Genomic DNA, 15,847 nt, shown 5'->3' with positions numbered 1-15,847 from the left:
TCATGTTTGGCTATAACTTGAGACAACAAATTAAATAAAATTTCATGATCTTCATTATTCATCATCCAAATAAATTTTTCCAGATTTTTTAATTGGGTAAAATTAGGACTATTAAAATGGCAAAATCTAACGATTGGAAAACAACTGTTATATTCTTGACTTGGTAGCATTCCTTTTAAAAAAAAAGTGTTTAAAATGTGTTTTTTCCCCCCATTTTCTTTTTTTCCGGATTTTATCTGCTCTACAACCGGACTTGTTTAAACTTTATACCTGATTTCTTTGTCGCGTAAGTGTTTGAAAAAAGTTATCTTGAAAATGTAAAAACAAGATGTAAATTTACACTGAAGAAAAATAATATTGAAAAAAGCACGAGAGGTCATTCGTAAGTTCTAAACAAGACATTGGTAAATAAAAGCACATATTATGATACACATTGCATAAAGATAAATTGTTTTCTGATAATCGAAGATTCTATATTTTCCTCTTTTTCATCACGACATGAAATAGAATATTAGATAAGAAGATGTGGTAATATGAGCATATCCAGAAATCAACGCCACTTTGCTTATTTGAATATTATACTAAAGAATACGGAAAGTACATTAAAATGATAGGGAATTTTGAAAAAATGTCTGTTTTAATTTTAATTTAAGTGATACAGGGATCTCCATGGATGAAAATTGAACGATGGAGGATCTTTCACCATTACAAACCGTGTCTACGCTGTACAGTGTAGCGCGATCGGAAGTATTTTATCCCTCTATACAAGGAATGGTGAACATGCTAAATAATTGCTTATTTAAATTATATTTATTTGAATTTTCATTAGGGCTATTCCAGAAAAAAATGTATGGGGGGGTTGGAAGGCAGTTTTTGTCAGCACCTGCCACCCAGACAATTGTAATTGAGAATTATAGTGCATTATAGTGTGAAAAGTTGCTCTGATACCCATCACCCATGTATTATTAATACAATGTGCCTTCCAACCCCCCATACATTTTTTTCTGGAATAGCCCTTATAGAATTAGAAGTATCAATATTTTTATTTATTGTCGTTTTTAACCATTCAAATGCCAAGTCTTCATGGTCCCCCCTTAGTCGAGAATGACCAAAAGCTGTCATGAAGGTCCCCATGTAGTTTTCTTGTATTTTTGGTAATTGTTTATATGGGGGTTAAAAATCATATGATGTGGAGCTTATTTTTCATGGACAGTTGTCAAATTCAGAACCCATTACCGGTATTGGCTGATTTGCAACAACAACAAAACGATTCGTACGGGTTATGTGAAAGGTTAAAGAGATTTGTAAAGCAAACATTGACAAATGAAAACGTTTTTAATGACTTTATCTGGCAAATTGATGCTGTGCATCATGCATCTTTCGAGTCTGAATAGAAACCGGAAACGCGGATGTATCAATTTGATTGTAATATACGAAATGAATTCGGAATTACGATACGATATTTCTTTACAGGAAATATTTAAGTTTTTACTTTTTAACTTTTAAAGTAATTCTAAATTATCGTTACAGCAGTACTCCAGTTATTTGCAATGAAATAATATTTACTGTTTTGCGTCTTATTTTGCACTTCTTAAAAAAGGGGGATGCTGATTGCGTAAGTCAAAATAAAGCACGTGCGACTTGTTAAACTGTTTTCTTTGTAACTGGATTATTAATTTATTTATTTAATCTAAATTATCATAATCATTTGCTGAAACTTAGTTGATTAATTCGACAAATGGATCGTCTATCCTCAGATAGTATTCTCCTGTCTGGTTTGTTGATCTACCTGTACAAGCTCAGGTACGAGTGATTAGCGATCTTAATCCGGATATCCCTCGCACGTTAGAACTGTATTGGATTATAAAATAAAAAGCCTAAGGGTTATGCAATTACATGCATTTGATTATAATTGATAAAAAAATGGCGTCGGGCTGCAAAAAACGATGAAGTTTTGAACGATGGCGGAAGACAATTTAACAATGGCGCAAGACAATTTAACGATGGCGCAAGTCATTTAACGATGGCGCTACCCATTTGAACGATGGCGGGGCGCCATCGTTAATCAGGCCATGGAGATCCCTGGTGATAGACAGGTTGCCGGGGCAGAAAATGAATATACACAACAATATACACCATTTGAACAAAACATAATGACTGTTGTTGCAAAAATACAGGTTCCTGAGCTATTTTAAATATCGAAGCGAGAGGCTCTTAACATTGCAGTGTAAAATACAGGCTAAAATGGCTGAAACGTCAAAATTTGCAAACTTCGTGTTGAAAATTGGCTTACAAGGTCATAACAAAAACAGGTTGCCGGGGTGAAATTTGAAACTTGAATTTCCAAAGAATAAGCAAGTCCAAACCTGGTTTGTGTAGTCGTTGAACTTTAGGTTCCCACATAAAGTTAAAATGTCACTATTTCAAGAAGCATAAACTCACGAAAGCACGAAAAATTCACTAAATTCGCGATCATTGTTTTGATTTTGACCGCCTGACAACTTTACGGAAATATCAAAGTGATTGTAAATAAGGACTCTGTGACGGTCAACTTATAATATCCGTGTTTTAAAGATTTTAATGATATCAAGCCAGTCCAGTTCAAACTACTATCACGTGGTTCAATTCTCATTTACATATTATGAATATTAATTAGCAAAACCACTACTAATTTCTGGCTATGGGCAGGCATTACCTGTGAATGGGGACGAAGTCTATGATTATTTTATTTTTTTAATCAACAATGTTTAAAAGAGAAACGGAAATACCGTAACGTTTCCGATTTTGGTTCTGTTGTTAGGGATTTTAGTTGTGACGTTATTTAAGTTATGACGTCATATTCAATGTAAACAAAGAAACGCTGTCATCAGGTAACGTTTTTTTAATAACAAACATTTTTTTTTAAATGAATTAGTATTTAGTTCCTTTCTTAGATTGATAAATATACATTGTATTCAAAGTCTCATGTAAACAAGAACGGAAACAGAAGTAGATTTTTGCGCAGATCAGGAAATTCAAAAACGCGACAAAAAAAAAATAGAATGATTTTGAGTTTATTAGTACAATGAAAAATTCGGGAAATTTTCCCGATTTTTTTTTTTTTTTTTTTTATTGAATTTTCTACTGTAAAAGGGGACTTTGTCCCCATATTAGTCATGCTTATGATTTAATATTGCATTAAAAAAGCACTTACTTAAAATTATGATTCTCAAGTCTTACGAACATGTAATTTATTTATGTCGCTTGCCATTTTAACATTACGTTACTCAGTCTGCACGGTTAGCCACTAGTCCGATGCCCCAGACTAGTAAAATTTCACTCGGACTCGTAAGTTTTTGCAAAATTTTGTTTGGATCAATAAGAAAAATGTCAGGATATTGGTCTTCGGACTAGTAGTTGAAAAAGTTTATGTGCAGACTGGTTACTTTTAAAGTCCCTATATTAATGCTTATATATAAATTCACGACTTGTTGTACATACACTGGTTATTATGGTGGAGGATGTTGTTCATTCATATTTTACAAAAGATTTATTGTGTGTTTTAATGTACAGATATTGTTAACATTTATCAGTCTCATCCCAGTGCTCCTAAACAGGAGGGAATTACGAAAGAAGAAGATTGGCAATGAAACAACTCTGCAATGAGACCAAATGACACAGAAATTAGCAATAATAGGTCTCCATATGGCCTTCAACAGTAAAACCCATAACCGTGCTTAAGTGGATATTGTCAGTCTTGCCTAAATGTTTTAGGATAATATGAGGCAGGCATTACATGAAAGGGGATGAAGGCTGTATGAATCATTTGTTTTAATTCAAAATGGTTTAAAAAGACACGGAAATACCGTAACGTTTCTGATTTTGGTTCTGTTGTTAGGGATTTTAGTTGTGACGTTACAGGGATTGAAGTCCAGTGGGCCCCTGCAAATTTCCAACCCTGCGTTATTTATGTTATGACGTCATATTCAATGTAAACAAAGAAATGCTTACATCAGGTAATGTTTTTTCATATAAAAAAACTATTAAAAATGAAATTAGTATTGTGTTCCTTCTTATGTTTTACTAAACTGATAAATATATATTTTACTCAAAGTCTCCTGGCAAAGAGACCGTAAAAGGAAGTAGATTTCTGCACAAATGCAGGAATTTAAAACAGTGTGAAAACAAAAAAGTTAACGATTTTGAGTTCATTAGTAAAATGAAAATTTCGGGAAGTTTTTTTTTATCGATTTTTTTACCGTTCGTCCTCATATTACTAACATTCATATGAATTCAATTAAAACAAGATCAGTTACTTTTTTTACCGGGTTTAGACCCCTCTGTAAATTTTATTGGCCATTCAGCCATGCTACTGGAAACAATGGTGATGTACTAAATATTTGGACTGAAGAAAATATGAAAAGAAATCCAGAATAAGAACTGGTTCCCTAAATTAAGCGATCGAGACGTGAACAGAAATGTCTACAGGATAATTTGATAAGATAATAAAGGATTTTCTTAATAAAATTATTCAGGACTGACAGATATTTAAGTTGCAGGACCCAGGCTATCAAAACACCTGCCATTGATCTTGCACAAAAGCCCTATTTTCAGGACCTGCTCCAATTATGCACCCCTCAGGCCGTCAGGTTGGGACGATTAGCTGTAACTCTTGGCATAACTCTTTAAAAATGTCGACCATCCACCAATATATGTACATGTACATGTACTTGTCCAAAATATTAATGATTTAACCCATAGTGTAAGTTTAGTTTAATAAATATCTGACAAGAATTGTTCCCATGAAAGTGCTATCGAGACCATTTTCTATAAATTTAATATTTTCAAGGGACATACATGTAACTCTTTAAAAAAATTTTTAATCGTTCACCATTTAAGAACTTGACTTGTCCGACATATTGCTGATATTAACCTATAGTATAAGTTTTGTAAAAATCTGGCAAGAATTGTACCGATGAGAGCGCTCAAGAGGCCATTTTCTATATTTTAGGTCTTTTAAAAAAGTCTGACAAAAGAATTTTTTTTGAAGTGTTGTTTTCATTGTTTACAACACTAGCTATTGGTTGTGTTTAAGATTCATATGAATTATCATTTGACAAAGAATGTCTGTGTTTACACCACAAAATGTAATCTGAATACACACAATCCTTATGAACTTGAACTTGTTAAAGCTTGACAGCAATCCCACTCAAGTTAAAGGGAAATTCCGCGATTTTTTACTTATCATCTAATTATGTTCATCTTAACATAAAAAACACATTTGCAAAGTTTTAAATTTATATTCCTTCTAATAACGGAGAAAATCAAGTATTTTCAACTTTTTTGGTTAAATTCTCGAGTGGGTCGTGACGTATTAGCCCGATTTATTGAATTCTGGGAAAAAATAAAATCTGTTTAACTCTTATAGCTTATCGACAATATACGTAATTAAAAGCGCACAGCTGACGAATGGTCGTAGTTATTAACCGCAATATAAGAATGAACGAAAATGAATATGCATATACCGTTTTGTATTGATTGAATTAAACTCCTATAAAATTATCTCTAGTAAATGTTTTTGAATAAATTTAATTAATTATTGTTGAGATTTTTTTCATAAAATATTTATTGAACATTTTTACTGATATTGAACTGAAAATATTTCAGTTCTGTTTACCGTTATTGTTTTGATAATCATTTCAATGCAACTAATGTGTGAGCAGAGTGTGTATATTATTTTGTAAAGGTCACTGTATATTTCTCGGCTTGAGGTCAATTCGTTTACCTTGTAGCTATTTAGCCGCAGGTGTGAGTTCAAGCGTACACAGGTATAAATGTTGTTATTTGGAAAGGATAAACAGAAAGGATTAGGAAGAGTATGCTGTCACGATGTTAATACACTAAGATTTAATACACAATGAGAATAAAGATACAATAATTAAATTGTGTAAATTAATTGAAAATAAAATTCAGATTCGTAATTCCGAAAGTGTATAAAATAAAAGGAAACAATTTTTGATTACTTTCTTAGCGGCAATTGGCGTAAAGATTCAAATATGAAGCAAACAATAGTAGTTTTAATCTTTAATAAAAACTAAATGCAATATTACCCAATTTGATATACCATTGTACATCTGTTTGATATCATTGACTTTACCGGAATTTCTTAACTTGTATTCAAATCTGGCTGTGTTTAAATGCTAATAAAACTATTGCAATTTTAAAGTTTTTAATTGACAAAAAAATACAACATACAACATGCATGATTTTTTTTAGTTTCTTTTTAACATTTTATTCTTACATAATTAAATTCATTTGACAATCATTTACACGAACTTTTTGTGAAAAGAATACCAATTATCTAAGCTAAGGCATTATTTCTTTTGAGGATTTTTGAGGTTTTTTTTTTAAATTCTATGATAATATTTGTGCAATGTTGAACATGATAGCCGTCATTAAGTAATACAGTAGTTGTAATAAAAGTTATATTTTAGTCATGCATAACTGATATTGACGAATTTAGAATAGTTCGTCCATACATCGTTGTTCTTGAAACAATCATTATTAGTATACATGTAAGTTTATTGACGTATAAGAGCCATTGAGGATGAGCTCCAGAGAAAGCAGACTAGTAGCGTTTCGTTCGTTTGTTTGTTGGGAAAGGAGAGGAAATGCAACCGCTTGTACAGATAAACGACAGAATTACCATACAAGCATTTATAGTCAACACAATCAGAAAGAGTCCCCATCGTTAGACGGGGAATATGAAGCCTTCCAAGAATGAACAAGTGACATGTCTAACTCTGAACAGTTAGAAAACGTACTATCGACATCGACCGCTTGTTCTTGATATTTGAAACTGTATGCATATATATACGTATATGTTTATGATATAGTGATGAGTTCTTGCGTCTGACAAAAACTAAATCCCTTCATGGTTATATCTTGCCATACGTTTATATTGGTTTGTAAGGTGATTACTCAAAATCGTTATTTGAAAATCCTGTTTGTGAGATGTAAATTCATTTCAATACAGAAATTTCGTCTCAGATATATTTCACAAGTGTATAACACGGAGAAGCTCTGAAGGTCCATTACTCCCATTTTGTTTGGGTGTGAACCATCGATGTTTACAGCAATATCAAAGAATAAGATGATGATGGTAGAAAGAACTATGGGCGTCATGTGGCAAATATTACATGCATATCGGACAATGAGTTGTCAATCTGTATGAAAAGATTTCCAATACAACCATATTATTGAGAAGGAATGTTTACATGCTATACTCTCGTACTAGTATTACAGGGTTCTTGTTGCGTTCACCTTAGACACACATCTCAGTGTTTTAACGATGTTTAAAAAAAAAGACAGAACCAATTTAATGTCATATTTCCCTATTTTTTAAATATAACTAAAAGTCTTTTATCTGACAAGAATACCCCTATTTAGCGGACAAGTAATTTATTCTTTTTTCTGTTATTGAATACCAAGAAAGAAAATAAATCCCGAAATTAATTTGAAACTTTGATACTCAAAAGTTTCCCAGCAAAATATTCACATCCCCTGGGGATAATTAGTGTTCGTCCAGTGGCATATATAACAATTGTGATGACGAATTCCTTCCTTTGTTCGAGAACAATCTTATTGAAATATAAATCTGTGATTTTACTAGGTCCACAGCTTCAATGAACCAAAGCAAAAGTTATACACCGACCTGTATTTAAATCAAATTGGTTCTCTTCTTCTTCTGGTATACAATAGTATATCGACATTCGATGATTACATACTGTTGGCATACGTGGAGTAGTCTTTTTACAACACTTTTACACCTATTTATTCAAAATATATGTTTTTTTCTTATGTTCAATGTATACATGTATATATTTTAAATTGCGCTATAGTTCCGTAACTTTCTATCCAGTCGTATAAACGAATCGTCGGCAAGTGCGTACATTTTTTTAAATCAATATTTCTGGTTTGTTCCAATCTGTCCTTCACTATTGACAATGAGTATTTATTACATTTTCCCAAATTCACCCTTGGAAAAAATATTTAAATAGATTTTAATTTCATCAAATCTTATTTTTTGGATATTATTTATATTTTTATGAATATATTTCTTTACACCAGAAATGTTATTTATAAACAAGCGTATGAGTTTAGTAATGACAAGTAAGACAGAGTTGTATATTATACATCTGATAGTTCAAAATGGAAAGTTATAAGTTATAAGTTATCAGCCGTGTACACTGATCAATACCTGCAGAAGTGAAACGATGCATGAACTTGCAAGCCCGACAGGAAATCGCTTGAATACCTGGACGTGTCACCTCACACCCCTCACAATACCTTTGGAAGTAATACATGTACCTTTAGCCATGCTGGTGATCAGATGAGGGAAGATCAAAATATATTTGAAAAAAGTTTATTACTTTAAAGAATTATGAACAAATTAGATTTTCGAAACAATTTTCACGGAACACTTATTTATGATTTCAACTTTGACTTTTCACCTAATTCCAATATCAACAGTTTAAAAACAACAGACCATGGTAATTTGAAAAAAATAAGAATATTTTCCGTATCAAGTTAGTTAGTCGGATAAAACAACCGTACGATTGACAAGATATCGACACGCAATTACGACTACATCGGTTACTGTAGTTTTGTTTCTTTGTGGTTTATAGACATATCGTTTTTATTAATCGGGAAAGAACACAAAATGGCTGACCGCTGAGAATTGATACTCTAAATTTAAAATCGATGGTGATCGCTTATCTAGCGGAATAAAACTTTAATATCTATGAATTTGAGCATTTTTATACAGAATGAACATAATATCAATTTTTGATTTTTTTGCGAAGTTTCCCTTTAACCTTATTTATTATTATTCAGAAGATTATCAAATCAATCAAATCAAATATCTTTCTTCCTAAAAAAAAAAAAGGGCCCATAAAGTTCATACAATATCCACACAAATAACACATGCAATCTACCATACATAGGTATATATATATACTGATTGTTAATAATTAAATATGATTTAGAAAAAATATGGAAACATGATTATAAAAAAAATGTGTACATGATATGAGAGAGCCAGTACAAGAGGAATAACTCTATTAATTTATCTTAGCTTTTGTCTCTTTTTTTCCTGTCTGATCTGAATATTTTTATTTATGTATAGACTAAAATCTGTATTAAAAACAAAATCTTCATTTGTCATTATCCAGATAAAGAGATTTTCTAAATTTATGTTTTTCAGATTTAGAAATTTTTGAAATAAATTTTGTGAAAATTCTAATCGTGATGAGCTATATAGAGCCTAGAGGGCACTCTTAAACAAAATGAAGCTGATTTTCCATTAAATTAAGTGAATACCGGTAGTGTTGATAGAGCCTTTCAAATCAGGAAAAGATTTCATTTTCCTGAAATAATATTTAGTTTGCGTTCATGTCTGTCCCAGTTTCTATTCTCAAACTGTGGTTACTCAGTCTAAATTCTGTTAAGGTTTACTGCTATTTAAATTTTTTATATTTATAAGTAACTTTCGTCATTGAAAGCAAATTTGAATTTAAAATATGTGCTTAGTTGTCTAGTATCATTTGAATGGCTGTTTTTTATGCCTTAGTAGCCATGACTTAATAAAGTTCTACTGGAGACATTTTTGTGAATACAATTTAAATTGTATTTAGGTATAGATTAAATAATCGCAGCAGGTGTGTCAAATAAGCCTACTACATTTTACCAAGAGGATGGTTCACCATCTGGTAGAAAAACAAAGTATCCATCATTGACACAAAATCAGTATCTGCACAACAGAAAAACAAAGGATATGGGAGTATCTATCAATGACACAAAATCATCTAACAGAAAAATAAAGGATATGGGAGTATCCATCAATGACACAAAATCATCTAACAGAAAAATAAAGGATATGGGAGTATCCATCAATGACATTAAATCAGTATCTGCACAACAGAAAAACAAAGGATATGGGAGTATCTATCAATGACACAAAATCAGTATCTGCACAACAGAAAAATAAACCAAAAGCCAATGAACATTTTACTCTTCTTCAAGGACTCTTCTAGTACAGTTTTTGAATTTTGATGTAATCATAATAAAATTTATTTACGAAAATGACACTACACATAGTCATAATTTTAAAGATTACATACTGGTAAGATTAAACATTAATTTGATAACATTATAGTTCGTCTGATTCAAATAATTTAGGGAACAGCACAGTACATGTACTCAAAAAGATACATTATTTACAATGGATATACATGTATAATAATGATAATTTTCTATTCAGTTTTAGAGTATGCTGTAAAATTTGAAATCCACACTAGTTTAATGTGCTGATGCTGAAAAACAGTTGGTAATAGTTTTCACCTGTTCTTTCCAAAGGTATGGTAAACATTCATTTAATTTTTTCTTAGTATCTACATGTAATGCAGTCTTCAACATACCTCACTCTCCTTCTTTCTGTGCCTGTCCTTTATCAGGAGCCTGTAAATCAGTGGTTGTGGTTATTTTCTGTATGCTATACATGTATCTGTTTCATATGCCCACCAGGACGCATTATATGGTTTACACTTTGTACGATGACTCAAATTTGCTTTTCATATAAATTTAACACAACATTTTTAATTGACAGAGGTAAGCTTCTTTTTCGATTTGTCATTCCAGAGTTTTATGAAACCTGGCCCTTAGATTTGAGGCAACTTTTCACAAGTCCCACTCTGACTCCAATATTTCTGAATTGTTTTCCTCAAAACTTTACAGTATTCTGGCAATTGAAGAAAAGAAGCGTTCTCATGATTTTAGATTTTTTTTCTGTTTGTTGTTCCAGAGTTACTGAACTTTAATTGTTACATTTAAGTCAATTTTTATTTCAATTTAAGTAAATAAAATTAGTTGTACAGTGGAATTACAAACTCAGAAAAATCTTTCTCTTGGAAAACCATGATTTAAGGTGTTATGGGTGTCTTCCGCCATATTGGATTGTAAAAAACAGAGAACCTAAGGTCCAGATTTTCTATCAAGTTAGCAAAACTTGATGCAGGAATGCAGATATTTAATGTGAATTTTCATTTAAAAGAACCGGTCCTACTAAAAAGCGCCCGGGAGCGCCCGGGAAAAGAAAAAGCGCCCGGAGAAGGAAAATTAGCGCCCGGAGAAGAAAATTAGCGCCCGGGAGAAGAAAATAATAATATTTTATAACAATTTTTTTCCCCCTTAAAAAATAACTAATCATTGCTTGTTTTGTCCTTAATATAAATGGGGATATGTACGATGCTACATCTAAAGTGTTGTTGCACTTTTACATTTTAGATTTCTAAATTGTATATAAGTAAGTAAATAAATATAAATAAGAGTATATAGAAGAATCATGAAAGACATGGTCCTCGATCAAAATGTATATTTTGTTATTTAAAAATAATCGGTGCCTAAGGTCTAATATTTTCGTAACTGCATGGTGAACACTCTTTTATACAGATGCTGAGATAGATTTATTATATCATTTTATAAAACTAAAACTGCTTCAACATGTTCAATGGCTATGCTTATCAGGGTTTTAATGCTTAGACTTAAATTTTATAAATCTTTTGCATAAACTGTGATCCATTGTTATCAATCTTTCGAAAAGTATTCATATATTATTGTTAAAATTGAAATATTCATACTTGTTTTTGTGCTTTATTACAAATGTCTATTATCTGAATTTGCAAATTAATTGTCTAAAAAAAAAAAAAATCAATTTTCATATCTTAACAAATTTGTCTCATGCCAATAAAATATCTATATATTTTCCCCGGGCGCTTTTTCTGTTCCCCGGGCGCTATATTTTCTTCTCCGGGCGCTTTTTCTTTTCCCCGGGCGCTCCTGGGCGCATTTTAGTAGGACCCAAAAGAACCAATTTATAAGAATATAACTTATAATTATTAATATGTTTACAAGTGTAGATTATTTGTGGTTGTTTTTAAATGTTTTTCAGTTGGCATTTTAAGGGGAGGTACATTTAACTCTAAAACTGCATATTATGAAGGAATCTATATGAAATTTTCCTATTTTGTATTTTAGCCGGAAAAAAAGTACGGTGACCCTATCTTTTCTTTTGATATTTTCAAAGCATTGTCTGAAAGCTATCTTTTCCTAATTTATATTACAATTCTATCATTTTGTTTAGTTTCTAATCACCAAATGGTGTTTTTTCCTGTATAATCCATACAAAATGTGTCATTTTGTCACAACCTGTAGCTTAAAAAAATGCACAGTGACCTATAATTTTTATTATATTTTTCAACTAACATCAATAGATACCACGTTTTGGCAAAGTATGAACAAATTCTATCATTTTTTTTTTTGACTCCCATACCACCTTAAGAGATATGAATAAATGTTTTTATTGGTACTATTTCTTTGAAGCTTTAGGAACTCAATAATATTATTGCATTGCTTACATTCATCCCATATTTCTAAACATCAAAGTTTGAAAAATTAACTAATATAACCTCATGATCCTGTTAAAGTCTTTACTGCAATTATGCAATTTATGGAGTATGGGAACAAGACAACACAATGAAGGTCACATGATAAGTTTTTGCTGTCATCAATAGATATTTGTCTGAGTTCCATTTGATCAGCAATACTTAATTTCACTTGCTTATATGCAGCACCATGCTAAAGTTGGAATGGTACAAACATGTATACTAATTTACATTTATAAATTTTTAGATGCCAAGGATTGCAGATAGAAGTAAATTCAATATAATACGCCTAGCTCTGCATGGTTGTACAAACAGACCTTTCTACCAAATTGTAGTATGTAGAAACAGAAAACCAAGAGATGGACCCTGTATTGAGAGACTTGGAAGTTATGATCCAATGCCAAATAAGTTTGGAGAAAGACATGTAGCTTTAGATGTAGATCGATTTTTTTATAATCTTGCCAAGGGGACGAAGATGACTAAACCAGTAGAAAAACTGTTTGGTAAGTGTTGGTTTTAATTTGAATTTTAGTTATAAGCATTGGTAGGTTTTGTAGAGGTTTACCTTACCACCCATGAAATAATTATGACACTACTAACTATAGATAGAAATGACCAAACAGGACACTTTTAATACAATTCAAGAGGTATTGATAACATCTGTTTAAAAACTACAAGGTACATTTATAAATATAAATATATCTTACATTTAACACTGAAAGAAACATATTTGATATATTATTTTGTTTTTAAGATGTTAGCTCATAAATTGCATAAATGTAAATTTACACTATGTAGGTCCATATGATATATTTGAAAGAAAGTCTTACTTGACAATGGGAGACAACTCTAAGACATTAAAAATTTGCTATTCAAATATTATTTTACAAATTTATAGCCACACTGTAATTTAAACACTTGTCACTATAACACAAAAGAAAAAAAAATTGATGATTTTTTACACATTTAATAAATTTATCGATAGGTCAGTCATCACATGCTAAATTATTTCTTTTGTGACAGAAATGTTTCAGTTTTTTTCCCTTTTTCATTTCCAAAATATACATATAGAGGAAAAAAAATTATTTGGCTAATGATATGGAATCACAAAACAATATAGTTTAATAGTAAACAAATAAACAAATTTAAGAATTACAAAGGTAGAAATTAAAAATTATTTTCAGTACATAAAATTAAACGGCCAAGTCAAATGTCAGCCAAAAGATAAGACTGTATGTTGACTTGTAGATGTCTTTTAAAACAATTGTGTTTCTATCTCAGTGATGTTTACCCTACTTACACATGTACATCTTTTTTATTCATATCCATGGAGTAATTCATTGCTTTAGTTTAAGGTTGATGTTTTTTTTTAAGGTTTAAGTGGACTTTTACCAATACATCCTATGACATATATAGAAGCAGAAAGACTTAAACAAGGAAAGGATCAAAAACGTGCTGGTGTTCTCAGGCACTGGAATATGGATGTTTTTGAATATTATGAAGAACAAAAAAAGAAAGTAGAAAAAATAGAAGCTAGCAAAAAGGAAGCTGCTGAAAAAGCTAAAGAAAATGAAGAATCAGAAAATGACAAAGAGAGTGAAATTTCTTAGCATTAAAATTATCCAAATGAATTTATTGTTGAAGATGAAAAATTCTTATATTTCTGGTAAAATTAAAAAATGCAAAAGGGGGAGGGTTGAGCACTCACAAAAATGTTTAACCCTGCCACAGCCACATTCTTTATTTGCCTGTCCCAAGTCATGAGCCTGTAGTTCAGACTCAAATTCAGTGGTTGTTGTTGGTGGTTCATTTTACATGTAGCCATATTTGTTTTACTTTAAAACTGTTTTGTTATAAATTAGGCTGTTGGTTTTCTCATTTGAATTGTTTCATTATTTTTCATGTTGGACCTTTTATAGCCGACCATACATGATGTTTTTTCCCCCTCATTTTTGAAGGTTGAACATCTGCCTATAATGGCTTACATCAACTTTATTTTAACTTTGGTGAATACTAGTCTCATTGGTTATCATACAACATCTCCTTATACATGTATTTATATGAAGAGAAAATTCATGTAGATGAATTTTAATCAGTAAATTACGAAGAATCAGGGTTATTTAAACACATGAATGGATGTTGTAGTATTTGAAGAAATAAATCTGCTTCAGGGAGTAAGGCTTTTCTCGCACAAGGAGTAAAAGACAAGAGATTTATATACACAAAAAGAACGATGTTACAACCAACAAACCTATGCAAACACAAAATCAGGTCAATTGTAAATAGCATTTAGTAAAAGGACCATATGTAGTGTTAAAATTAGATTGTAATACCATGGAAATAAGATGTGCCAATAGTACTGCATACTATATATCATTAGCCGACTAAAAGTGGTTTCCCTTAGACTGACCTAATCACAATTTTTTAACAAATCAACAACAGAGAAGTTTTAAAGTCAATAGACCTTATTTTAGTGGGAGAGGCCAAATAGAGCTGCACCTTTGCTTTTAGTAATAGTAAAACTATATGAAAAACAGACATAACCATGAAAACTCAATGTTGACCAATGAATCATGACAATGGGGTCATGGAAAAATCAGCCTGAAAAAACATTTACAGATTGCAACCATTTCATCACAAAATATGTTGACTATTATCAAAGAAATGAAATTAACAGGAGAAATTTAATATTGACCTGGGAAAAGTATATATATGTTTCTGCATTGACAATGAAGTATGAATATAGGGGAAAAGTCTGATAAACCATGCCAGTCAAACATATACACCTTACAGTCTAAGTGCAAAATATAGTTATAGTATCTGAGAAACAAACACGAAAATGACCCATGAACTGTGAAAATGAGATGATAGTAAGATGATACACTCACATATCTTTCAATTATTCCTATACATGTATATATCAAATATATATAAAAAAAGAAGATATGGTATGGTTGCCAATGAGACAACTCTCCATAAGAGACCAAATGACACAGAAATTAACACTATATGTCACCATAAGGCCTTCAACAATGAGCACAGCCCATACCGTATAGTCCGCTATAAAAGTCTCCGAACCTGGGACAGTGGTATTCATACTCCATCCTTAATTAGATGTCATGAATATGCATATGTATATTTGATATTAAAACAACATCTGAGAGTATATTTTCATATGAAGGCAAAAATAATTTTAGGGGCAAAAAACGCATTTTTGTATTTTCTAGAAAATTTTCTCAAATTTTTTTAAGGGGTTTATAATTGTGTTTTTTTTCAAATTTTAAATATTTTGAAAAGTTTCAAAAAGAAATCTTTAAATGCACAGTATTATGCAATCGATTTTTAAGAAATTTGACCACATTTATTTT

At 31.1% G+C, this 15,847-nt stretch overlaps 1 protein-coding gene across 2 annotated transcripts; it reads left to right on the top strand.

Moving 5' to 3' along the window:
- The first annotated feature begins 273 nt into the window (after positions 1 to 273).
- On the top strand, positions 274 to 14,110 carry LOC139518925 (small ribosomal subunit protein bS16m-like). Of its 2 annotated transcripts, none has more exons than XM_071310618.1 (4): positions 274 to 382; positions 10,301 to 10,395; positions 12,727 to 12,982; positions 13,854 to 14,110. In XM_071310618.1, the coding sequence occupies exons 3-4, from the start codon at positions 12,727 to 12,729 to the stop codon at positions 14,087 to 14,089; spliced, it is 492 nt and encodes a 163-aa protein (XP_071166719.1). In that variant the 5' UTR covers positions 274 to 382; positions 10,301 to 10,395; the 3' UTR covers positions 14,090 to 14,110. The 2 variants fall into 2 exon arrangements, with proteins under 2 accessions (XP_071166719.1, XP_071166718.1); XM_071310617.1 differs by having other exon boundaries at positions 289 to 404.
- The last annotated feature ends 1,737 nt before the right edge of the window (positions 14,111 to 15,847 follow it).

Source organism: Mytilus edulis, chromosome 4, assembly GCF_963676685.1.
Source record: "Mytilus edulis chromosome 4, xbMytEdul2.2, whole genome shotgun sequence".
NCBI classification, from domain to species: Eukaryota; Metazoa; Mollusca; class Bivalvia; order Mytilida; family Mytilidae; genus Mytilus; species Mytilus edulis.
This window is presented reverse-complemented; position numbering and strand designations above follow the sequence as displayed.